The sequence below is a fragment of the Hoplias malabaricus genome, chromosome 16 (assembly GCF_029633855.1).
Source record: "Hoplias malabaricus isolate fHopMal1 chromosome 16, fHopMal1.hap1, whole genome shotgun sequence".
In the NCBI taxonomy this organism is placed as follows: Eukaryota; Metazoa; Chordata; class Actinopteri; order Characiformes; family Erythrinidae; genus Hoplias; species Hoplias malabaricus.
This window is the reverse complement of record NC_089815.1, coordinates 12,417,847-12,445,250: the sequence shown is the minus strand read 5'-3', so window position 1 is coordinate 12,445,250 and position 27,404 is coordinate 12,417,847. Positions and strand designations below refer to the sequence as shown.

Genomic DNA, 27,404 nt, shown 5'->3' with positions numbered 1-27,404 from the left:
GTGAAATACTCCAATACTCTGGGTGGCGGTAATGCAGGTAGTAGTACTTTGCGTGTTGTCAAAGAAAACGCTAAAGAAAAAGAGGCTCTCGTGTGTGTGTGTGTGAGAGAGAGAGAGAGAGAGAGAGAGAGAGAGAGAGAGAGAGAGAGAGAGAGAGCCGCGAGTAAATATTAAACTTCATGAAATCAGGTAAAACAAAAAAGTGCGGTTTCAGAATTACTTGATGAAAATACATGGGTAAACATATACACCATTGTAAATGACATTAAGGAATAATGCCGTTATTAGACAACTAATGTACGAAGAGGCTTCTCTCCACGTTCAGTCATAGACTTTTGGTGTTGTCTTTTATTAGCCAGCCATAGCTAACAAATTTGCCAGGATCTATTCAAATATTACCGGATTGAACTCGTAAAATATCGTTACGAAAGTATTTCAAGACGAGTACTATAATATTGTTTTGAAAAGTCGGGTGTTAAAGTCATGGCTAAGCCAGTACAGCTGAGTAAGCATTTATCGTTAATAAATTGTAAAAGGTGTGTCAGTCTAGTTAGCCTGCTGCCTTTATAACTATTTTCTTACTTGCGTGATTGTCCTACATATTCATTTTATTTTCTTATATTTTGTGAGTTCGTGGTATTTGGGCAAAATTTTGGATCTGTAACCAATGTTTGCAAACATCTTCAAAACTGCAATTTTTGGAATATTTTGTAGAACACTTAAATAAAGGACATTCTATATAGGATCTTTAGAATTTTTTGTTTCTTATGAAGAACAAATTTTTTTGTTTTAAATGTTTAAATGGATGCATACAATATAACACAGGCTTATACTATAACATTTGGCCTTTCTTTACAACTGTCTTTTACTTTGTTTATACAGCAATACCACCCGTTTTTCTAAAGTTGTTGGTCATGGTTCAGATACATATCTTGTTTTATATTCATGCCTAAATGAGATATAAAAAAGTATATAGTAGCAGAATTTTAGATATATCACCTTTGATCTAGCAAGTGTATCTCTAACAAAGTCCCAGATGATATTGTTTTGCATTACACTGTTGCAAGGAATGCATTTAATACTGCATTGTTTTCAGATCGTGAAGCCATGTCTCAAGAGAGGAAGGCAGGTCTTCTAAGAAGGACATCATCATCTAAGAAAACTCTTAAAGAGAAAGTGGTACTAATGTATGATGAGATATTTACGGTGAGAGCTCAGTTTGTGTTTGAGCATCCAATGCTATAAGTAATAAAGGCATTAACTGATATTTCAGCATCTTGACTGATATGCATATTTTAACTTGTATATATTTCAAAAGTGAAGAAAAGCTTTTTAATATTATTACTCATGTTCATCAAATGAAAGATCAGAATCAATTTTCAGAACTGTTTTACATGGGTGTGCCCCCCCCTCATTTTAATTTAATTAATTAATTAATTAAAAATAAATAAGGACTACTCATGAAGCAATTTTTGGATATCTATATTCAATTTTTTTATATACAGGTGCATCTCGATAAATTAGAATATCATCAAAAAGTTAATTTATTTCAGTAATTCATTTCAAAAAGTGATACTAATATTAGATGCATTACAAACAGAGTAATCTATTTCAAGCATTTATTTTTTTAATGTTGATGATTATGGCTTGCAGTCAATGACGACCCAAAAGTTATCATCTCAAGCCTTTTAAAATGGTCCCTTAGTCTGGTTCAGTAGGCTACACAATCATAGGGAAGACTGCTGACTTGACAGATGTCCAGAAGGCAGTCATTGACACCCTCCTGCTGTATCCAAGCATATTAATGGAAAGTTGAATAGAAGGAAGAAGTGTGATAGAAAAAGGTGCACAAGCAACAGGAATAACCACAGCCTTGAAAGGATTGTCAAGAAAAGGCCATTCAGAAATTTGGAGGAGATTCACAAGGAGTGGACTGCTGCTGGAGTCAGTGTATCAAGAGCCACCACACACAGACTTATTGAAGACATGGGCTACAACTGTTGCATTCTTTGTGTCAAGCCACTCATGACCCAGAGACATGCCAGGAGCGTCTTACCTGGGTCAAGTGGAAAATAGACTGGACTGTTGCTCAGTGGTCAATAGTCTTGTTTTCAGACAAAAGTAAATTTTGCATTTCATTTGGAAATCAAGGTCCCCGAGTCTGAGGGAAGAATGGAGAGGAACACAATCCAAGCTTCTTGAGTCTAGTGTGAAGTTTCCACAATCAGTGATGGTTTGGGGAGCTATGTCATCTGCTGGTGATGGTACACTGTGTTATATCAAGTCCAAAGTAAGCATAGCCATCTACCAGGAAATCTTAGGGCACTTCATGCTTCTCTCTGCTGACAAGCTTTATGGAGATGCAGATATCATTTTCCAGCAGGACTTGGCACCTGTCTACACTGCCAAAAGTACCACTACATGGTTTAATAACCAGTTTTACTGTGCTTGATTGGCCAGCAAACTCGCCCGATCTAAACCCCATAGAGAATCTATGGGGTGCTGTCAAGAGGAAGATGAGAGACACCAGACCCAACAATGCAGATGAGCTGAAGGCTTCCATAACACTTCAGCAGTGCCACAGGCTGTAGTAGTAATTCATGCAAAAGGAGCCCCGACCAAGTATTGAGTGCATGTACTGTACATACTTTTAAGTAGTCCGAAATTTCAGTATTAAAATATTATTTTTATTGGTTTACATAATATTCAAATTTTCTGAGATAATGACTTTTGGGTTTTCATTGGCTGTAAGCCATAGTCATCAACATTAAAATAAATAAACGCTTGAAATAGATTATTCTGTTTGTAATAAATCTATATAATATGAGAGTTTCACTTTTTGAATTTAATTACAGAAATAAATAAACTTTTTGATGATATTTGCGATTTATTGTGTTGCACATGTAGTTCTTAACTTGTATAACATTTCAAGATAGATTTTAATTTTAAAATTTAAACTTTTAATTTCAGAAAGATGATCCTGCCAAATCTAACCCTCGTTTCTGGGATGAGCTCTTTTTGATGAAGGTAGGTTGCATCTAAACAAAATCCAATTTGTGGATTTGTAGTTATAGTCATGTAAAAGGTAAAGGGTTTTTTGTTAATCATTTCAAAAAGCAAACTTGGATATCAGTTATTGTTATGTTTAATTCTTATTGTATTTCTTTATGGAGCATTGTGCATTGTCTTAACATTTCTGATTTATTTTGCATTTTCACTAGGTAAATTTGGAATATCTGGAAGGAAAGCTGGAGTCTCTGGATGGAGATGAAGTGATGGTCAAAGAAAACATCAACAGTCTGTTCCACCATTGTGTGCTGGCTCTGGAAGATGAACACCAAATCAAAGTTGTCAATGCTTTGCAGGTAGAGCTATGCTTTAATATGATAAAATTCTATTGAAATTGCACTTATGACTTTTCCAGTGTAGACACATCTTTGAGGGAGGGCTTTGAATTCATGTTTAACTTGGTCATCTAACAACAGGCGGTACACCCCTCCCTCTATGTTTAATGCTAGTCTTCAAGATTGAGTGTACAAAACAGTACCTTTTGAATGTTGCAATCTACCTAGGGATGGGACATAGCCAAAATGTATATCACAATATGAACAATAAATAAAAAAAGCCACAGGAAACTGCCAAGAATAAAAACGAAACATGACATCACCATCAAGCATAAACCTTTTGGCTTTGTCAATATTAATTTATTTAAACTAAAATTAAAATTGTGTGTGATGAACTGATGACAGTGCCCTGTAATGAATGTAAGTCAGTGAGAGATCTATCAGTAAATTTTAGTGTAATTCACAGTACAGTTATCTTGGTTTCAATCCAAAATACTTTTTATATACTTTTTTTTGGCTGGAGCAGGGGCAGTGTTTCTATAGTTTGAAATCAAGCTTGATACATTAATACATTTTTAAACTGGAAGAAAACATGGACCATAACAAACCAGACAAAACTTGGGAAAGAGTACATTGTCCTGCTTAGTCTTTCCTACATTTGGAATTTTGCTCTTTGCCAGTCCATCATCCTCCACAAAAACGTTCTGAGATCAGCTGCATATTTATACAACCGATATGGCACACCATTGTGCCCTGGAGCAAAACCTGCCTTTGCATGGCACAACACATCTTGAACCTCACTCCATTTTGGTGGGATAATGTCCATTTGCCACTCTTTTTCACTCACTGGTGGAATGTCTCATGGTAGCTCCAGCTCTTTTGCCTGATCCTCATCAGCATACACATCACTAAAATGTTACTCTAATTCCCTCTTTCAAACTTTTAAACTCCCAGACTTGGGACAAAAAGCGAGCAGGTATTTAAAAAGTACCTGGTGCCAGTTACCAAATTTGCCTAATGCAGCAGGCAAAGTAGGTTTGAGTAAAGTAGTGTAGGTACCATGCACTGGAAAATTGCTATAAGAGAAAGAATGCAGTCTCTTTGCTCTTGCCTGAGAAATCTCATAGTGGGTGCTGTCTCAGCAGTATAACTGCATAGCTAACAGATTTTGACTTGTTGAAAAAGTTATGTGCAAAATATTTCCATTTTAAGGCATGAAATTAATAGTATACAAAAATCAGAATCTAATTATTTATATATTTTGTGTGTGTGTTTGTGTTTGAAGTCATGTTATTTTTTTTGATAATATAAAACCTCATGTCCAGAATAGTTGGGATATTTTGCCTTAAAACCAATCTGTGATTTGTTCTCTTGAAGCTTTATTTAGCTGACAAAAGCACACTACTACACTACTAACTGGGCTTTACCTCGTTCCTGTATTAGGTTGCATGTCTAGTTATAGCAGTTACTCCACAGCTTGTGATTTTTTTTCAGAGCTTTTTCAGACACCTTAATGTTGCCCAGAGTTTTTCTGGCTCATCCAGAATTTCATCCATATTTGTGATGGTTCTTAATTCTGTTGCTCCCATGAGTTTTAAATGCTTCAGTCCTGAAATTTAGCCCCAGTTAAATGCAGTCACTCAGGGAATTGGACAAGGTATAAATAGAGCAAATCGTAGATGGAAAAACACATACCATTTAACTTTTGCATGTTCAAAACTTGGGCGGCACGGTGGCTCAGCAGGTAGCTTCAGTGACCTGGAGGTTGTGGGTTCAAGTCCAGCTCCGGAGTTTGGTGTGTTCTCCCCGTGTCTGCATGGGTTTCCTCCGGGTGCTCTGGTTTTCTCCCACACTCAATTTATTTCTCTTCTTTGTAATACACAATTCTCTATCAATTTCTCTGTAACTTTTTTCTGTCCTTTCCCCTCCCCCCCAAATTTTTCTATATGCAAAATATAGATATTGTGTAAAATAAACAATGTAAGTCCTAGAGATGAAATGGGGTGTTTGAAATCACCAAAATTGTAAAATCTACAATTATAATACAATAAGGATCAATTATGTTCCCTAAATAAAGTTACACAGTATGTACACTTGAGGGTACCACCACAGTGACAGTTTTTCTGACAGTGTACTACTCTGATTGATGACATGCCCCTACAGCTGGGTATTGTCTTATTTGAAACACAGAAGATTTTCAGGTATTTTTGGCAACTACATTTCTTCCTCTGCTGACCTGACTTGTGGTATCCCACAGGGCCAATCTTCTTTCTGTTTTACATGTTACCAATAGACCAAATTTATAAGTATCACTATTGTAAGTATTATTATAAGTATTCTATTGTTTTGTTGATAATATACAGCTGTACCTTCCAATAAGACATAATGACAATGGCAATATCTATTTCAGGACTTTAAGCAATAAATAACACTCACTTTCTAGAATAGACTACAGTAATTACTTATACATTTGTATTAGTCAGTTAGTGTTGCAATGTTTGCAACATTTGCAGTTAGTCCAGAACGATACAGCCAGATTACTGACCTGCACAAAGAAAACAGAGTCATTGCTGTTCATTCTCAGAAAAAAAAGCTACCGTAGAGGTAGCTTATTTTTCCGAAAGGTATAAACAGTGTAAAACAGCTCCAGGGGCCTGGAGGTTGTGGGTTCGATTCCCGCTCCGGGTGACTGTCTGTGAGGATTGTGTGTTCTCCCCGTTTCCGCGTGGGTTTCCTCCGGGTGCTCCGGTTTCCTCCCAAAGTCCAAAAACACACGTTGTTAGGTGGGTTGGCATCTCAAAAAAGGTGTCCGTAGGTGTGTGTGAGTGAATGTGTGTGTGTCTGTGTTGCCCTGTGAAGGACTGGCGCCCCCTCCAAGGTGTATTCCCGCCTTGCGCCCAATGATTCCAGGTATCCTCTGGACCCACCGCGACCCTGAACTGGATAAGCGGTTACAGATAATGAATGGATGAATGAATGAATAAACAATGTAAATGTAAGGTACAACAGTGGCTTTAGAGTTCAGTTTTGTTCCCTAATTGTACATTACTTTCACTTCTCCAAAAGGAGAGGGAAATATTTGTAAGATTTCATGGTAACATTTTATTTTAAATTCTGGCTCAACTGTTAGTAACTATTAACAAGTGGTTAATTATGATAATTAAATAATGATTAAAAAGCAGTTAATAGTCACTTATTTAAGAATAACACATTATTTGTAAGAGAGCTTACAAACATGTTATAAATGTATTTGGGCAATGTTTAGAATACTGGGAACTAAACATATTCAGAATAACCACTTTACTACAGTTACATTTTTTTGTAAGCTGCAAAGCATATTTACTATTATTATAGATATCAGTAAGCATAGTGTGTGATTACAGCACTTTTATTATCATTGTGTAAAAATGACTTACCTTTAGGAAGTTCTCATTAATTTTAATAAAATCAAATCAAATTTATTTGTATAGCGCTTTTTAAAACTGATGTTATCAAAAAAGCAGCTTCACAGAATTCCGGTAAGACAAAGCATGTTATAACAATGTTATAGTTCATAGCAAAAAAATTCAGTAATGCGGTTGAATGCTAACCTGGTCATTGTAAGTTTCTTGCTGGTTCAGAGGGATTTCTGATCAACAGGACAACCACATATAATCCTACCATGCATACTTATTGTATATTAATTTATTTAACAGCAATAACTACCGTATTAGGTCAGTCTGACTTTACGTGTTTTTAACCTGTTTATATTTTAGGCTCAGCATGCCATATAAAGACATTTGAGGTTTGCTAGCAACTAAATATTACGATGTATAAATATTTAGGATATTACTTAATTACCTATTTAAACTATTTTAAAAATACATTAAATGAATGCATTGTATTTTACACATTTGTAAGTGCTTACGACTGATGTAATTATTAAATTATAATGGTTAATTCCTTATTAATAGTTAATTAACTGCTTGCTAAAAGGTAATTACCCATTAAGAAGATGAGTTTAAAATACTGTTACCCATTTCATTATAGAACTATGTTAAATAAAACAACTTAATATAAGTCCTGGAGATGGATTGGGGCGTATGAAATCAACACAATTTTTAAATCTACAATACAAATATGGTACAATTAGGTACTGAATATGTACTCTTAAGGGTACCACCAGAGTGACAGTTTTTCTGACAGTGTGTTGGCTAACAGTGTGTTAGCAGTTTATGCCCCAAGACTGTGGAACAGCCTACCGTCCAGTATTTAAAAATCCCCTTTTATATTGCTTTTTTTAAGCAGGTCAAAAAACCTACTAATACAAGCATGCACAAAAATAGTGAGAGACTTTGTTAATATTCTGTCTTTTAGGTGCCGGTGTTTTATCTCTTCTTACCTGTGGGTTCTACTTCTTGTTGCTCATCTTACCAACTTGTGTTTCATTCTTTTTTTTAATTCATATTTTCTCATTATTATGTGAATTATCTATTATTTACCTGTGTTTTTTAACCTTGTGTTTTATATAGTTGTTTGCTGATTCTATTTACAGTACTTAGGTCAATGCAAGTTGTATAAATAGTACTTTATGAATAAATATTACTTGCTTAGGCATAGGTCTAAAACTAATGCATGCCGTAGAACTACTTGTCTAAATCTGCTAATTTGATCTTCTGGCTCACTGTCTTGAAGAAGGCCACTCTTTAAATGCATGTCTAGAGATAGCACATCACCCAGAGGTGATGACTGCATGATGTTTGAAGATGTTTTTCTAAACTACAATTAAGAGAATTCACAACAAATTAAGTAATAATAAAAACACACAGAATAATCAATGTAGGCTTTCAGGAAATAAAAGGAATATGCTAAATTTGCTATAGTCAGTCCACTATCTGTTTCATTAATAACAGATTTAACCACCAAAACTACATTAGGTGCTTTATATACTGACAAGTGCTACTGAATATTAAAAAAAAAAGAAGTAGAAAACCTTTTAATGTTGTCATCTCTTTTCCCTTTTTTCCCCTAAAGACGCTCTGTGCTTTGTTTAGAGGAGTGTATCAAAAAAACAAATCAGCTACAGGTTTTGATATTATCAACATGCTGGTCGGATTTGACAAAGCTGAGCTTAGAATGAAGGTAAGTGTATTATGAGTGTGATAGGGGTGCATGGTGATTAACTTTTTTCAGGTCTTCTCAGTTCTTACACGATGTGCAAATGTTTGAAAGAGAACTAAATACTTTGTGTTTTGTATTTCCATAGTAACTAAAGAGTAACGATTATAAATGCATAAGTACATACATATACATGGCGAAATCTTCTCTGTCCTAGTCTTTTTACAAATACTTTAAGGAATATTGTACGTCAGGATAGCAATCTCTTAATTCTGTAGTACAAACTGTATTATATCTACAAAAGAGAAAAAATACAAAACTATAAAAGATATTATTTGACACAAAACATATCATGCAATCAACCCCTACACACAATTTCTATCAAAAATAATTATAAAAAAAGCCTGTAAGCATGCTAGCTAAAACAAGAAGATTACTGCATAGACAGGTAAATAGTCTGAGTAGCTCTTTCAAATCTAATGACTGAACAGATGGTTTCACTGTTTTTGTATATTTGTATTGTGTAGCTTTCAGATTTTCAAGTACACCTTCTGCACACACACGATATACATGGTTCATTGTTATTAAAAAAAAAAAAATATATATATATATATATATATATATATATTTGTTTTAAAGGATAATATAATATGCCTTTGTGTATGTTCCTTGTAGAACCTAATGGAGAGCCTGGACAGTCTGCTCTGTGGAGATGGCTCAGAGAGTCTAAAAAGCCTGTGCCTGAAATTGTTGCTCTGTCTAGTGACTGTGAGTACGCCCCAACACTTCTATTTATCCTGCTTTATTTTTTATGTATATTTAAAAATATATAATTTGGGGATTCTTTGTTAAATGGCACATAGACGTTTAAAAACGTTTGTTATTGTTTAATCGTGAACTTGACTATTCATTTTTGAGTAAATTTTTAAGTAGATACTTGTGTGTGCCATTAGTACAGAAACATATATTTACATGGAGGATCTCAGATATTTTAAACCATGCAGATGAGGCAGTCTGGCATATGCAGATGACTTTGTGGCAGCTGAACAATAAGCCTCAAATATTTTAACAGATTATGCCAGCATGAATCTCGTTAAGGATGAAGGAGGGTGGGAATACAGGTACTCTATCATACGTAAAAATGTCCTGATGGGCAGCTGCGCAGGAACACCTCATCAATTTTGTATGAGCAGCAAATTGAATAGGACGTACAGTTGTTCAGCTCAGTATGGAATTACGTGTATAATTTGTTAACGTTTCAGGGTGACTGCAGCACCTGCCTGCATCAACCCATGGTGCAGGTGCCAGTGTGTGCCTCCATTATAAACAATGGTTTTGAATTTTTGGACGCAACACATCCATATCAATATCTTTGTTTACATGCGGTTTTTATTATGTGATTGTGTTGTAAAGACAATATGGAAGTCAGGACTAATAAATGCAGAAATGGAAAAACACAACACAAATTTTTGTTCATAATATATAACACCTTTCTTGTTCACATTTTTCTTGTTCATTTTGTTTAAAAATAAATACTAGATGATCTACCACCAAACAATAAAGACAAACAAGAACATTTTGTTGATTTTAAGAATTACAATTACTTATTTATTCAATGTAACATGTTAAAGCACATGAAGTTTAAGGAGCCTGTGCACAGCTATGTGGAGTTTTATTAACACATTAACGGCACAAAATGTCTCCAAACCTCTGTACGGGACTGAGCCAGTTTATTTTCCAGCTCATCTACAGAAAATGGGGCTTTTTTGTAAACAAATCTGACTGGTTTCCAGCACGCAAACAAACTTGACATCTAGAAAACTTTCATAAAATGTGCTTTTGATTACAGTTGTGAATTATGCCTTTAATGTAACTAAAAGAAATGACAAAAAACATTTCCCAAAATATGTGTAGCGAAAATTTGTGAAAAAAAGTTAACATTTTTATAGAATATTTAAGTTACAAATATATAATAAGCAGGGTGGCATGTTGGCGCAGCGTGTGTTGCCCTGTGAAGGACTGGTGCCCCCTTCAGGGTGTATTCCTGCCTTGCGCCCAATGATTCCAGGAAGGCTCTTGACCCATAATTTCAGGCTCTGGACCCTGAACTGAATAAGCGGTTACAGATAATGAATGAATGAATGAATGAATGAATATACAATAAGCATGTGAATTAAAAAGCAAATTCTCACTCTTTGAAAGCAAAGGTGCTTTATGGCTCACCACTTTGTGCAAAACATCTTTAGAGAAACAGTCAAGCAGTTGAAAAAGAACATTTCTCAATAAAAATAATTGCAAATAATTTAGGTCTTTCACAGTGTTCCATGTATAATAATTTTAAAAGATTCACGAAATCTGGGGAAATCGCTACTGATGTAGTGCAAGGGAGACACCGCTTTTGAATAAGCTGGACTTTTGAACCCTCAGAAGGCACTGAAGTAGAAACGGTCATGCTATTGTGATAAATATAGCCACATGGGCAGATCTACCAATTCATCAAGAAATGCAAACTGAAGCTCTATTATACTCATACACCAACTTTGTACATAAACATTGCTAAAACAGTGGAAATGTATGCTCTGTTTAGAAGAAACCAGGTTTCAGCTTGTTTTCTGGAAAACACATTTTGAGCCCTCTTTTCCAAGAACAAAACTTGGAATTTTCCAGACTATTATCAATGATAGGCACAAAGGCCAACATCTGTCACTATTTGGGGGTGCCTTGGTGCCCAAAGCATGGGTGACTTGCTTATATGAGAAGGTAGTATTGATGTAGGGGTGTATACTGGGATTTGGGAGAAGACATACGCTACCATCAATATTATCAATCCGTAGTACTTAGGGGATAAGTCTATATCAAGTAAAAATTGGCAAATATGCAACAGTTAGTATCCTTAATTCCCAAACAATTTAAAACTTCAGTTAAAAACTGATGTAACACGGAAATGAACATGCCTCTATGTACATTTTTGGTGTGTGTTCTGCCAGCATGAAATTTTAAATGTATTTATATTCACAAAATATATTTAATTTGTTCAGGCATCTTTTTTTCTTTTGTCAGTAAAATAATATTTTAAGAGAACAAGAGCATTTTATATAAAATACCAACTTTCTTAGAGATTTAGATTGAGTAAAGTTGAGTAAATGAAAAGTGTTTCCTTTTGGCTTAGCCTTATTTAGGACTAAGATTCTACTCATTTATATCATTGTTCTGGCAGGCATAAGGCATCAAAATTAAGTTCAGTAATGTTTATGTTTACGATGATGGCTTTAGATGTGATAATGCTTGCTGTTAGATACAGAGATTGTTGCCTGTACTTGGAGTTTTTGTTGTATTATGTTTTTTAGGTCACAGACAACATCAGTCAGAATACGATACTTGAATATGTCATGATCAACAGCATATTTGAGGCCATTTTACAGGTAGGTGTGTTTGTGTTTGCACATCATTGAGGATATTTAGCACAGATCATTCAGCCAATACCTTTTTTGTTTGCAGTGCCTATAAAATATATTCATTGGGTGTTTTATACCTTTATTATTTTATAAATGGATTTATGGTTAATTTACACACACACATACACACACACACACCACACACATATATCTCGTACAGTACAGTAGGCACCAGAGATTGAGATTTAAAAAGCTATTTGTCTGAGTAAGTGTTCATTGGTAAAAAACCAACAAACCACAAATAATACCCAACATTAGAATAAAACTAAATAACATGATTCTGGTATGTGTGATATTCTGTATGTGAATGGGTTTAACTTTTTGCAAATCTCTCCTCGTGGCACTCCATATTATTTGAGGTTATCATCCAATACCTAGTTTTACTGGTTAATACGCAATTATTTCAAATTATGTGTGTTGTTGATTTAAAGGGGACATATTATACCTCTGTTTAAACAAATTATGTTAGGTCTATGAGCTATACAAAACATGTTCATGAAGTTCTTTGCAAAAAATCACTTTTACATAAAGAGATATCACCAGCTCTATTCTTGCCAGTTTCACTTCCTTTCAGAATGAGCCGTTTAAGGGCTCTGTCACGTTTATGTAAAATAAGCTGTTGCTGGTCATGCCCCACCCATCCCATATTTACACTGAGCGTTTACCACACTGAGTCGGACCCAGAGCAAGAAGAGGAGGAGCCACCTGCACACAGAGCCGGTACCGACTTCCCTGGGTGGCCATTTTTGCCAAGTCTCTTTCTTATGGTGGAGTCATGAACACTGACCTTAACTGAGGCAAGTGAGGCCTGCAGTTCTTTGTATGTCTTTGTGATGTATCAAGAGCCACGGTATCCAGGGTAATGTCAGCATACCACCAAGAAGGACGAAACACATCCAACAGGATTAAATGTGGACGCAAGAGGAAGCTGTCTGAAAGGGATGTTCGGGTGCTAACCCGGACTGTATCCAAAAAACATAAAACCACGGCTGCCTAAATCATAGCAGAATTAAATGTGCACCTCAACTCTCCTGTTTCCACCAGAATTGTCCATCGGGAGCTCCACAGGGTCAATATACACGGCCAGCTGCTATAGCCAAAACTTTGGTCACTCATGCCAATGCCAAACGTCAGTTTCAATGGTGCAAGGAGCACAAATCTTGGGCTGTGGACAATGTGAAACATGTATTGTTCTCTGATGAGTCCACCTTTACTGTTTTCCCCACATCCAGGAGAGTTACGGTGTGGAGAAGCCCCAAAGAAGCGTACTACCCAGACTGTTGCATGCCCAGAGTGAAGCATGGGGGTGGATCAGTGATGGTTTGGGCTGCCATCATCATGGCATTCCCTTGGCCCAATACTTGTGCTAGATGGGCGCATCACTGCCAAGGGCTAGCGAAACATTCTGGAGGACCATGTGACTCCAATGGTTCAAACATTGCATCCTGAAGGCGGTGCCGTGTATCAGGATGACAATGTACCAATACACACAGCAAGACTGGTGAAAGACTGTTTTGATGAACATGAATGTGAAGTTGAACATCTCCCATGGCCTGCACAGTCACCAGATCTAAATATTATTCAGCCACTTTTGGGTGTTTTGGAGGAGCGAGTCAGGAAACGTTTTCCTCCACCAGCATCACTTAGTGACCTGGCGACTATCCTGCAAGAAGAATGGCTGGCTTAAAATCCCTCTGACCAATGTACTTTTTGCTCCACTGGGTGGAGCAAAAAGTACATTAAGGCTCCTCTCAATTTTGCCAGAAAACATCTTGATGGTATCCAAGACTTTTGGGAAAATACTCTGTGGACTGACAAGACAAAAATTGAACGTTTTGGAAGGCATATGTTCCATTACGTTAGGCGTAAAAGTAACACTGCATTTTAGAGAATGTATATCATGCCTACAGTAAAATATGGTGGTGGTAGTGTGATGGTCTGGGGCTGTTTTACTGCTTCAAAACCTGGAAGGCTTGCTGTTATAAACGGAACCATGAATTCTGCTGTCTACCAAAAAATCCTGAACGAGAACGTCCGGCCATCTGTTCGTAACTTCAAGCTGAAACGAACTTGGGTTCTGCAGCAGGACAATGATCAAACCCACACCAGCAAGTGCAACTCTGAATGGCTGAAGAAAAAAGCGAAGACTTTAGAGTGGCCTAGTCAAAGTCCTGACCTGAATCCTTTTGAGATGCAGTGGCATGACTTTAAAAAGGTGGTTTATGCTTGAAAACCCTCCAGTGGTGCTGAATTACAACAATTCTGCAAAGATGAGTGGGCCAAAATTCTTTCCACAGCACTGTGAAAGACTCGTTGCAAGTTACCACAAATGCTTGATTGAAGTTGTTGCTGCTAAGGGTGGCCCAAGCAGTTATTAGGTTTAGGGGCAAACACTTTTTCACACAGGGCAATGTAGGTTTGGAATTTTTTTCTCCCTTAATAATTTAAAAATTTCAGTGTTGTCTTTGACTAATATTTAAATTTGTTTGATGATCTGAAACATTTAAACGTTACAAACATGCAAAAAAAAAGAAACCATGAAGGGGCTGACACTTTTTCACACCACTGTATATAAGGAAAGACACTAAATGGTGATTGAAAGGTTTACTTTTGCTGACAAAATTAAATGCACAGTATAAAAAGTGGTGTAATAATTTTGAAGGCATTGTACAATAAAGCTCTTGTATGTTTACTTTTATAGAAAGTTGAGATATAGAAGGTTGTGGCTCAGATTGTTTAAGTATGACTGGTTTAATTTACAAATAAATGCAGTTGATAAAACTGCAATTTAATTGTAACCTAAATGTAAATGGGAGTTAGTATTTGGGTAACAGTACAACAACACATATTAACACTAAGACCATGACACATTAGCTCCAGTTATATATAAATATTGTACTTGTATACCATATTGGTTCATGGAAGTTGGGTTGAATTCTTCATGTGAGTTCATGTGGAATAAATGATTGCTTGATATTTGCACAAATTCTCTTCTGTCTTTTAGATTCTGTCTGATGTGTCCAGTAGAGCACAGCATGGGTATGACGCTGTGGTCCTTTTGGCTCTCTTGGTGAACTACCGGAAGTATGAGGTAATTGTGAATTTCTAGAAATCAAATTTTTCATTTGAATTGAATCTTGAATGAATAGTCTTTTCTTTAATAGAGGTGAGATTATTCAAGTTGGATTTAATATTTGTTTATATTTTGAAATTCTAGTCTGTAAACCCCTACATTGTGAAGTTGTCTATAGTGGATGACGAAGCAACTTTAGATGTAAGTGTTTGTGTGAATTTTCTTGGGAATAATTGTGAATCTGTTTATTGCAGAACTTAAACACTGTCCCATTTTATTTTTAGGGTATGGGTATGGTTGTTCATCAAGCTCTTACAGAGTATAACAGGTATATGCCCTTCAAACAATATTTTTATTATTATTATTATTCCACAAAAAATTCTGCCTTAAAACGGATCGCACAGCCCAAACCGTAAGGCCTATAGATTTGATACTTGGTCAACAGATAGTAAATGCTCCTGCTACTCAGGCACAAAATATCAGCCTGATTGGCCTCAAGGGGGCGCTACAGCGAAAGAAAACGCTTTTATTAAAGGATTTTAAAGGAGACAAATTTTTTTTTTACATGATCCTTGGGTCCCGATGAATCAAAAAGGTTGATACAACCACTAATTGTTATTATTATTATTTTGTCATTACATTTCTACTTTACTTCTTCAGGCAGTACAAAGACAAAGAGGAGGAGAATCACGGAGGGTTTTTTTCCACCCTAACCAACATGGTAATAGTTAAATTATTAAACTTTAAAAATAAATTTGGAGACAGAAATCTATGAATGTGGTGCATTATAAAATTTCTCTTATTTGTAGGTGGGCAGCATGTTCATTGCTGATGCAGATGAGAAGTTATCAGTGCAGTAAGTTCCCAAATTCTATTTTTTACCTTTTTTTAGTTTATACAGTAATTTTCTTTAAGAAAAAAAATGAGTCTAGTACTGTACTGTCTATGTATTTGTTTTTAGGACTAATGAGGCAATCCTCCTTGCTCTTTATGAAGCAGTTCATCTCAACAGAAACTTCATTACTGTTCTGGCTCAAGTAAGTGTTACACATTATGATAAAATATTCAATCAAATGTTTTATGAGCATTTTGTCAGTGTTTAATTTTTAAACGCCCAAACATCTTAAAACAAAACTAAATAAAATTACAGAGTCATCCAGAGATTGACATGGCAGCCACACCTGTATCTACTACCCCAACTACACCTACTACACCACTGGGTACTACCCCACCTTCTTTGGACAGTAAGTAGTTATTCAGTTATTGAAATGTTAGTTTAATGGTTCTCAATAAGTCAAAGAAACAAATACACAATTTGTAACAAAAAATTCCTACAAAGAAAGCATAACTAAAATGAACACAATTTATAAGCATAAATATTAATTTGAAATGTCTGAAAACGTTTTGCTCTCATTTTTGTGTTGTCAAAGAGTCTAGAAGGGTGATGAGAATACTGAGTTCAAGAAAGAATGATGAGACCAGTTCAGTACAATAACCGAAACGTTAGCTAATATTTATCTGCTTCCAGCACTAATAAATGGAAAAAAATATACTGGACAGATTGCTATTTTACAAAACAAAATGTAAATTATTATCCTAATAATAATTTTTTTTATTGCAAACATGTGATATTTACTGAGAGTATCTTGATATTCAGTGAAAATTCAGTGCAAGTGTTAACTGTCTAAATGACGTTGAATTTTTTTTGATAAGGGGTTGAATTTTGTGGGCTTACTCTGACATTACCTGGACTTTGTATTAAGGGACCTTTGGATACTCTATTGTATCGCAGCTGCTGAAGAAAGTCCTAGAGGAAACATTGATTTAAAACATCTTTTGTAAAATGATTTGGCTGTGTTCATGGGCTTGAACCAACGGTGTAACTGTAAATGTTTAGCAACAATGTAAGTGATGCAAAATTTTGTTTTGGTTTATTCCCACTGAATAAGGGTGATCTTAGTTCTAACTGAATTTCAGGGCAGTTTAAATGGTATCTGTTTTAAAAATTTTCAGTTAACTGAAGTCTCTGTCTTTAAAGTATGTAGTGTTGTGTTCAGTAATAATGCTTTTTCATTTCTCTTAGTGATGCACAATCCTGAGCTGCCATTAGACCCCAACCTACAAACAAGTAATTTGCTGATCACATTCCTCAAGTACTCCTCTATTGTTATGCAAGACACCAAAGGTAATTCAGTATACTGAATCTTGTTTTCTTGACACTGTTTTTTTCTATTGTTGAAAATTTGCCAGGGGTCCTGTTTTAAAGTCTTTTTAAACCCATGTTTTTCAGATGAACACAGACTTAACAGTGCTCGATTGTGCCTCATCATTCTTACATGTATAGCAGAGGTAGTAAAGGTTATTTGTTAGTCATTAGTGATTTTTTTGGTACTCACAGATTTATTTTGCACTATAAAATTTTATAAAGCCTGTGACATTTGTGTTTTTCTGAGCAGGACCAGTATGCTGATGCTTTTCTTCATGATGACAACATGAATTTTAGAGTAAACCTGCACAGAATGGTAAGTTAAAGACATGTCACATAGTCCAATATATATATATATATATGTATCACATAAGACACTAAGAAAATATTTGTTAACTATGTAGAATGCATTCCACAAATGCTGGCACCTGCAAAACCTGCAAAACAAACTGTAGAAAACATTCTTAATTGCTAAACGTAGTGATTTTCCTTAAAGGTGATGTTTTTATAAAATTCAGAAGATGTTTCCTCACCAATTGCTAGTTCTCCAGTCTGTTTGCATGTTTGAAACTGATCTAATGTGTTTTCGAAGCCTCAGTGTCTGTAAGTGAATAGAAACAAGAGCAAAGAGAAACTAAGCAAGCCTAGTTTTCTGGACCGCTTCATATCAATCTCTTTGTTTACATGTGGTTTTCAATATGTGATTGTGTTGTACAGAAAATATGGAGGGCAGGACTAATGAATGCAGAAATGAAAAAAGGAGCACAAGTATTGTTCATAATCACTGGCATCAGTGTTTTTCTTGTTCATTTTATTTTAAAATAAATACTAGATGACCTACCACCAAAGAACTAAGAACATTTCGTTGATTTTAAGAATTACAATAATTTATTTATTCAGTGTAACAGGTTAAAGCATGTTAATTTTAATGTGGCTGTTCGCAGCTTCATGGAGTTTTATAAACACACTAATGCCACAAATTGTCTCGTCACCACTCCCCTTTACAATATTTCATGCAAAGACGCACTCACATGAAATAAGACAAATTTAGCAGTCCTCCTCTCTCTGTGAGATATAATATGTGTGTAAAAGTTGCAGAGTTCCAAGACATCCTGCTGAGATTGTGAATTAACCAATGCCGAACTGAGGCTCTGGCCAATGCGCATTCGAAAACAAGCCAAACGCAGCCCCAGAAACACACACACATGGAGCGTGTTCCTGTCTTATTTAATGTTGAAGAAACTACTGTTCTTTGGTTCCAGCTGGGAACTAATTTTCCTGGTTCACGAACCAGTTTATGTCGGTGGAAAGCCTCCAAAATGTTCCAAATTTAATTCACGAACTGGAATGTGAAATATGGCTGAAATAACAGTTCATACTCACACATGCGCGTTTTAGCATTAGGAGTCAGTCTGTCAGTAAGGGAAAATGCCTCTTTTAGGCCGGAAATGTAGGCGGTCTGGCAAAAACAAACAGGCTCAGTCCGGTATGCTCGTTATTTTTTCTCTCTTTCTCTCTCTGCTCATGGCAAAGGCATCTAGTGTTGTTTTACATAACGGAGTGAACTCTGAACATTAAAAAACTTGAACCGAAATGAGGATTGTCCTATTCCTGCTCTATAGCTGGTTAATATTGACTTATTTTTACTGTTTCAGATCAGGTAAGTTAGAAATGTCTCCAAACTGGTTAGAGGGCTATTCGAGCCATGAATAAAAACTTACAGACAAGTTAAACTTCAGCCACATACAAACAACAGTGGTTATTCTCCCTCAAACATACCTTTCCACCTTAAAAGATGCAGAGCTGCGTTTGCCCACAATTGTAGACGTTCCCTTTAAAGATGTTTACAGATGTCTAGTATAGCTACCATAATGTACATGCCCATACGATACAAGATTTCCAAGCTTCCAAAAATAAACATCTACTTTTATGTCCTCAAAGTCCTCAAAATTTTGGTGAATGACATGCATGCCATAAAGTGCAATGGAGGATGATTTTACCAGTGCCCTGAGACGTTTAATGACATAGAGGTTGTGGCAGTGATCAAAAATCAAGGTAGGGTTATAGGTACATGATCCAATAAGTTGCAAGATCCCTTGCTCCCTTGCTGTGAAGATCCCTTGCTCCCTTGCTGCTACGCGCTGATGACCATGGGGCAGGGCATTTTTACTGCAACCATGGCCTTAAGTTTAGAGTGGTGAGCTTGAGACCAGAGTGTTGCTGGTTCAATTCCCAGGACCTTATGTTTTTTTTTTTCACTGTGGTGTGCAGGGAGGGTAATGCCTTGTCCATAATGACCAGCAGCTTAGTATGTTTTTCTGCCACAAACTCCTGAGTGCCCAGTTTGCCTCCTACAACAGAGACAGTTTCTTCATTGCTGATGTTGTTGCCCCAGCACACAACAGCACAGAATATAGTGCTACCAACAACTGACTGGAAGGAGTTTAGCACACAATCCGAAAAACCTTAGTTTTTAAGAAAACACAGAAGATTCTGTCCTTTCTTTAACACTGCACATGTGTTTGTTGTTCATGTGCATGTTAGTACCAATCACCTCCACTTCCATAAAAATAAATAAATAAATAAAAATCTCCCTAAAGTTTTGTAATTGCTGTTTTACACATTGACTAGGTGTCCTCCAGTTTCATTATCCTACCAAGCTGGGAGAGTGAAGGCTAGCATAATTTATAATTATTATTTATTTATTTATTTAATCTTTTTTCCCCCTAATCAATAGGAGAAAACTTCTACTATATGTGTTGCCCGGCCAGAAATGGCTGAGGCATTACCAGTGAAAGAACTCAACATAGGGCCAACAGGCTTCTCTGTATTTTTCTGTTAAACATTTCCTACTTTTTGACTGATGTTGAAAAAATTTGAAATAGACACAATAAATTCATAGAATTTTGCTCAAAACTAGATAATTTATTTCTTCATGAAAGCTTTTATTTATTTTTTTTAACGTATTATGTAAACATGCTCAAATTAGAAGTTTATGGGCTAGTTTGTGAGCAAACTATATGCAACTCTGATTTGTTATTTTTCCTCTGTGTATCTGTACCAGCCAATGAGACACAGAAAGAAAGCTGCAGACAAGAACATACCTTCTCGGCCTTTGGTGTGTGCTGTCATGGGTGAGGTTCTTTAAATATTGAAAAAAGTGTACAAAGTTATAATTACATAACATTTAGTAGTACTATATGTTATATGTTTTAATTTTATGTATTTAAAGCTGCTTAAAATATATGTAAAAATTTGTTTCCAGCATGTATAACGGTAAGATTTTAATAATCTATTTCTTTCTTTTTTCCTCTTCATAGATTTGATGGTTGAGTTCATAGTCACTCACATGATGAAGGAATTTCCTATGGATCTCTACATGTGAGACTTCATCTTGATGAGATTTCTATATTGTCTATGCAAATGCAATGAAGTAGAACAGCAGTCCTTGTAGTGCTTCGCTTATAACAAAAATAGGCATAGATGAGGGCAATTTTTCTGGGAATTACTGCTCTGAGCACACATCTGACCTCTTACTCCTGCAAAGGGAGGACATGTTTGTTGGAGACTGGTGGACTTCATATCTGTAAGCACAAAGTCGAGTGAAGGGTTTTTGCACTGTGAAGTCCAGCTCATCACAGCCTGAAAATGTTGGCGATTAAAAACATGTTTTTGAGAGGGCAAATTTCAGTGCCTTGTGCTAAAGATAATAAATATTTGGAATAAGGCTCTACACTGTTTGGAAGCTGGCTAGCTAAAAGGCACTGGTTTAGCACACTACAAAAGATGGTTTTTCCAGCAAACTCCAGTTCAAAACACAACGACATCTGTAATGTTAAGCTTTGTTTACTCATTATGTACTGGTTGTGTACACAGCTCTGCGCATCAGTTAAGACAAATCAGTGTAGGGTTTTTTTTTTTGGTTGGTTTTTTGTTCCTTGTTGCACCAATGAGATTCTTACATCATCCTCCCATCCAAGGAATGTTTATCTCTCTACAAATGACTACGAAATGAATTTAAAACCTGCAGCTGTGAGTTGGATAAAAACAAATGTGATCATTAATGTTATTCGAAGATTCTACAAATGGCAAGATATTTCTGTCCAGTCAGTGCTTTACAATGTTTATACATCACCGTTTAGTCCCTACTTTGCTTGCTTGGAACCACGAGTGAGCAGGTACTTTAAAAGCACCCAGTACCAGGTACCACAGTTGCCTAATGGAAAAGCAAAAAAGACAAATAAAGTAGAGAAGTGTAGGTAGGTACTATACAGTGGGAAAGTATCATTTGATATTCCTTGTGATAGGTTGAGCTTTTCATGAGAGTGGTGCTTTTGCTGGAGTTGAGCTGAGTGTAGTGATTTTTATTGGTCAAAGTGTGGTAGTAGTGGAGTCTTAAAGTAGTTCTTAATATTTGAATAGACCTGGTCTAATGTATTGTTTGTTAATTATTCATTTTTAGTACATTTCTGTACATTGTTTTATGTTGACAATAACTCAAATGTTTTCTGTATGATTTTAGGAGATGTGTACAGATAATCCACAAGCTGATTTGCTATCAGAAGAAGTGCAGAATTAGACTTCACTATACTTGGAGAGAACTGTGGTCAGGTATGATTAAATTACTTGTCAGCCTGTGCAGAGATAAGTTAACAGTATATCATTCAGCCATCTTAGCCATGCACATGAAGAATTGAAACTGAAACTGATAAAGATCTGATAACCACATTTGTTGAAATATTATTTGAATTTTAAAAAAAGGGTTAGGAATATGTGCAGAGCTTTATTGATTGCTCCCAACTGTGTCTGCCTTCTAGCACTCATTAACTTGGTGAAGTTCCTGCTGTCAAACGAGACGACTTTGCTGGCAAAACACAACATCTTCTATCTGGCTTTACAGGTAGAGTATTTTTTAGAGCATTTATAATTTTTTGTAAGTGTACTATTGTACTCATGTATACTTGAAAAAAATGGGCCATTATTTGTTGAGCTTAATTAAGTCTTCCAACACTTGGGAATGTGAAAGATTTTCAGGCTCAAAGATTGTGTCACGCTCTCCATGAAACGGATCTGGTGTTTTAAAGCCAAGTATACCTGAAACTATATGACTTCCCTGGAATGGATTTAATACTATTGTTGATTTCAACTCCCACTTGTTAAAGCTGAAAATATGCAGCAAAATATTTATCTTTGTTAGATTAATTTAGTTTTATTTCAAACTTTGGTTTTCAGTGTGATTACAAGTGTGTTAAATGATAGCTATGGATGAGTAAACACTACTAGTCAAAATTTTAGAATAACAGAATGAATGTTCATGAAATTCTTCTTAAAGTTTCATATCTGAAGTTACTATGAAATAATGAATTATAATCATACACTGGATAAGATGTTATATATTCTATGCCAATCCATTAAATTAAATAGAAAATTTAAGAGGCGATGTAATAAATATAATACATAACCACTATATTAATCATTTAAATATAAGTGTGAAATGGTATGTTTGACATTAACATGTCCATGTATGATGGACATTAACATTTAAGAAACTTTTGAAGATCTAATAGATAGGTAGGACAGCAAATTAAATGCTAGTTAAATTTAAAAATTAAAAGGAATAAATTTGAGCACCAGTTTCTAAAAAATTATTTTGCATTGTGCCGAGACACACAGAAAATGAACTGTTTGCAGAAATGTTTTAAATCTTTCTTGATCACAGGAAAACCACCCAGAATGAAAATGATTAGTATAGCTAGAAACAAATTTATTTTTCTTATTTTTCTTTTTATTTCCTAATTGTTTAAAAACACATTTGTGAAAAAAATGGAACGAGAACTTTGTCTGTGTCATGTTAAGCTTTGAAATGTGCAGTTGTAACACTTGGACAACCTAAATTTTCGTCTTTGTTCATCATCAGGTTGTAAACCTCTTTAACATGTTCATCACATATGGAGACACATTCCTACCTACTCCTAGCAGTTATGATGAGCTGTATTATGAGATTGTTCGTATGCACCAGGTCTTCGACAACCTTTATTGCATGGGTGAGTTGCCTGAACATATTTCTAAATGTTTTTCCACAGGAGTGGCCATGTCTTTTTTTTAATTTGTTGTTCATATTAGGGATTAATTGTGTACTTATTAAAAACATTTAGTTAAGTAATATACAAGGTGAGTCAAAAGTCACAGGTCACCCATTTCTTTCTTTGATATGCTACATGGCTATTTTCACATTGGAAAATCTTGATCCAGTATGGCAGCTTTCAAGATGGCGGGTGGACATAGCCTAAAAGATGGGCCCCCTCACCCATTACTTGCTGGGGTATTCAGATAAAAGTGTGTCCTGTGATTTTTGATTCACCCTGTACACTGATCAGCCATAACATTATGACCACCACCTTGTTTCTACAATCACTGTCCGTTTTCTCAGCTCATTTGACCAAAGGAGCACTTCCTACAATTACAGACTGTAATACAACCATTGCCCTGCTTACTGTTTTGACCCTCTTTCGTCCTGTTCTTCAATGGTCAGGACCCCCTTAAAGTATGTTACAAGTGGATAAGACACAGCAGTGCACTAACAAAATACCACCACATCAGTGTCACTGCAACCCTATGAATAATCCAACAGCCAAATAAAACTTGCTCTGTGGTGGTCCTGTGGAAGCCCTTAAATTTTGAAGTACAAGATGAAAGGGGGCATTATTTTGTATATATATATTTGTGTGTGTTTAGTTATATATATGCTGTTATTTTCCAGCTCTCAGAGTTTCCACCAATGTAGGCCAATGGAAGGAGCCTGCTAGTAAAGTCACTCACGCGCTGGTTAATGTCAGGTAGGCTTTCATTCTCGTTGCCTGTTCTGATTGTTTATAATATACTATAGCTTTCTACTTTATGTATATCTAACATTAATATATTTTTATTATTGTGTATTAAAAATTGTGCATTACCAGTTTTTTTTTTTTTTTAAATTGATGTGTTTTGTATTTGCAGAGCCATTGTTAACCATTTCAACCCCAAGATTGAGTCCTATGCTGCTGTTAATCACATTTCCCAACTTTCAGAAGATCAGGTAAATGATTTTTGAAGAACTGAAAATAATTTGATAATTGTTTTTTTTTTTCCATACTTAAGCATTATTTTGAAATAATTGTTATTTACCTCAAGTATATTTGAAATTTAATTATTGTACGTTTATTCAACTACATATTGTACTGAAAGGAATATACAATCATGCTCAACTTTTTTTAAATTCTTACAAGATGCATTTAAAAGTATTGCTGGTAATTTGGTAATATACTACACGGCTCTTTATCATCAGAATGAATGAAATGATTTGGATCCCGGCATTTTATTTTCATGTTTGTTTTAGGCATTTTCCATTTGTTAACCCACTTAGAAAGGCCTTTGTGTCTTCCAGTGATTTTATACCATGCACTGAACTAATCATAAGCCAGTTAGTAATGCTTCAACAAAACCTGTAGTCAGTGTGCTTAACTTTTTGATGCTCTCTGATAAATATTAATAACAATCTATCTTACATTTTGTCCGAAGGTTCTGGAAGTGGTGCGCTCCAACTACGACACATTAACCTTGAAGCTACAAGATGGGTTGGACCAGTTTGAGCGCTATTCAGAGCAGCCCAAAGAGACAGGCTTCTTCAAAGAGCTGGTAAGGGCAGCAGACAAAGCAGTAAGAATTTATTAATGTTGTTAATGCTTTAATCCTGTGGAATGTAAAGGTGCCTTCTATTATACTAAATTCAGAGTTATATTAGTGGTAGGAAATAAAGATACTAATAGGACGAGATAAAGGTCTGAGGCATACTTTAAAGTATAACAAATCAAAATAATTTAAAGCAACATTTCTTTCATTATTTTGTTGTGGTTATGAGTTTCCTCATCATAATGATGTATTTCTTTGCTAACTGAATATTATACAATAAACACAAAACACAGAAATAAATAATAGATGTGTTTATATTTCCTTATGTTCCCTTATTCAGAGTGCCTCTGGGTCTTTAAAATGTTTTAAATACTGATTGGAAGGCTCTTAAATATTGTTTTAGTCATGTCACTGTAAGAATTTAATGTAATAATTTCTCTAGTCTGCAGCCTTGTGTCTATGACTGTAGTACAGTATCTCATCTTATAACACTGCCTCACTCTTGTATATTATTGCCTAACTTCACACCAGACTTAGTAACCACACATGAAATGCCGTGCTAAGTCCTATACAAAGTCCAAGAATTACTTTTGATGCTATATTTGATGCTTGATGCATGGGAGCTGCAGGGTAGAGATCATGCAATCTGGACCCCTAATTGTAACAATTAATGACTCTGATTTAACTCAGCACATTTTACTCTGATACTATACATTATTTACTTTGTTCACTACAAATCATATTAATGAGAATTTTATCTGCAGTTTCAAGCACATAACTAGGTTGACAAATCAGATCTGTCAGTGTTAATATATCCTCTTTATTTTCCTCATTTCATTATATTTTTCTCTCTTTGCAGGTGCGTTCAATCAGTCTAAATGTGAGGAAGAATGTATCTCTGAATACTCTGAGTCAAGATGTGCTATTGAAGGAGTTTTCTTCTATATCCTGAGAATAATCAAACCACGAGAAGATAATCTAATACGTTTGTGCTGACTTTTGTAATATTATCCTAATTTCATTGTTTGTTCCTGATGTTCACAATCGATGTATGTATGTTTGTCTCCAAATTTGCTCCCCAATCTAGGTAATGTGTGTAGATATTTTGGTCCTATTAATTCTATCTTGTCTTTTGTTCTTGTTAGCATTTATTGCCTGAACTAATCTCTTTTATTCACTTTATATTCTACAAACTCTTTTCCAGAAAATTTGGGACAGTAGGAAAACTAAGTTATAAAAAAAGAAAGCAGTGATTAGTTCATTAGTAATTTTTGTTGAAAATGTATTAAATAGAAAACAGTACAAATACTGATATTTCAACTTACTTTTATTGTATTTTATTTATATATAAACGAATGCCTACAGCACACATTTCCAGGGCATTTTCTTTTTTAACATAATTCATAGTTAATTAGAAACAGAAGACCCCTTATGATCCAGTTTTAAAAATTTTTTTTTTTTGCAATTTAGTTGTTTACTGCACATCCTCATGGAAGGTTTCTCATATTTATAATGGGAGTCTATCAGGCCAGCCCAGCATCCACATTGCCTGATTTCACAGCCAGTCTGTGTAAATATTGTGCATCAATGTCTGTTAAAAAGACACTGTCTGAAAGACAGAATACATTGCTACTGATTTTTTTGCAAAAGAAAAAACATCCTGAAGGTTTCATTCCAGCAGAGTGGTTTCTCTAACATGCTCAAACCGGCCTTAGATATATCAGGATAGTTGAAACAAAATTTGGTAAGTATCTTTACTCATTGGACCTGAATTGTGCCACCACTGCTTGGCCCATTGATGTTTCACACTTTACAATAGACTTTGAATAATTTTTCATCAGTTTCATTTATCATAAATGTGAAACAATTACAGACAGTAGTCAGTTTATTTCCCTGCATACATTATTAGCCCCTCTTCATCTTAACATTCAATGGTCAGGAACCCCACACTACCCCCACTAGTTGGGTTTTATTTGAGTGTCAAGTCAAGTCAACTTTATTTGTTATACGTATTATACCAGCAAGAAATCAGTGTCACTGCAGCACTGAGAATAACCCACCACCCAAATAAAATCGATTCCATTGTAGTCTTCTGATGGTTCTTACAATTGTAAAGGACAAAGTTTGCAGAGCAACAGATTGACTAGTCTGTATTTGTATTATTTATACAATGTACACTTATATGGATAGTGGAGTTAATAAATGGGCAATGTGTGTATAATAGAGTGGCTTTTTTTTTTAATATTGAAAATATTTCAGCTTGAGCCCAAACAAACATCAGCAGTGTTTCTAGGTCTTTTAATATTAAAAGTAAGCATATCAATCACTATGGACATAGCAACAGTGTTTGGTTTGTCATAGTGTTCTGAGCCAATTTGCTGATATTCTGAACAGAATTATGCAGGTCTTTTAAGGCAGTACAGATTACAGACGTGTATTTGAGATTTTCAGTCTTTCCCTTTTACACAGATTTCTTGAATATTCCATGAATGTGCTGATGTTAATATGCACTATAGAGGGTAAAATACTTAAAATCCAATCAGTATTGGCAAGCCTCGATC

The 27,404-nt window shown here is 35.3% G+C and overlaps 1 protein-coding gene across 1 annotated transcript; it reads left to right on the top strand.

Moving 5' to 3' along the window:
• The first annotated feature begins 65 nt into the window (after positions 1 to 65).
• armh3 (armadillo like helical domain containing 3) lies at positions 66 to 27,054 on the top strand. Its single transcript, XM_066647398.1, has 26 exons — positions 66 to 189; positions 1,097 to 1,206; positions 2,971 to 3,027; positions 3,222 to 3,365; positions 8,358 to 8,465; positions 9,117 to 9,209; positions 11,789 to 11,863; positions 14,901 to 14,987; positions 15,114 to 15,170; positions 15,254 to 15,297; positions 15,630 to 15,690; positions 15,779 to 15,825; positions 15,931 to 16,006; positions 16,120 to 16,213; positions 17,053 to 17,154; positions 17,260 to 17,318; positions 17,426 to 17,491; positions 20,240 to 20,309; positions 20,496 to 20,556; positions 21,698 to 21,786; positions 21,993 to 22,075; positions 23,093 to 23,219; positions 23,936 to 24,011; positions 24,172 to 24,250; positions 24,733 to 24,849; positions 25,703 to 27,054. Exons 1-26 carry the CDS (start codon positions 180 to 182, stop codon positions 25,793 to 25,795), a joined length of 2,085 nt encoding a protein of 694 aa, XP_066503495.1. The 5' UTR covers positions 66 to 179; the 3' UTR covers positions 25,796 to 27,054.
• Positions 27,055 to 27,404: the final 350 nt, after the last annotated feature.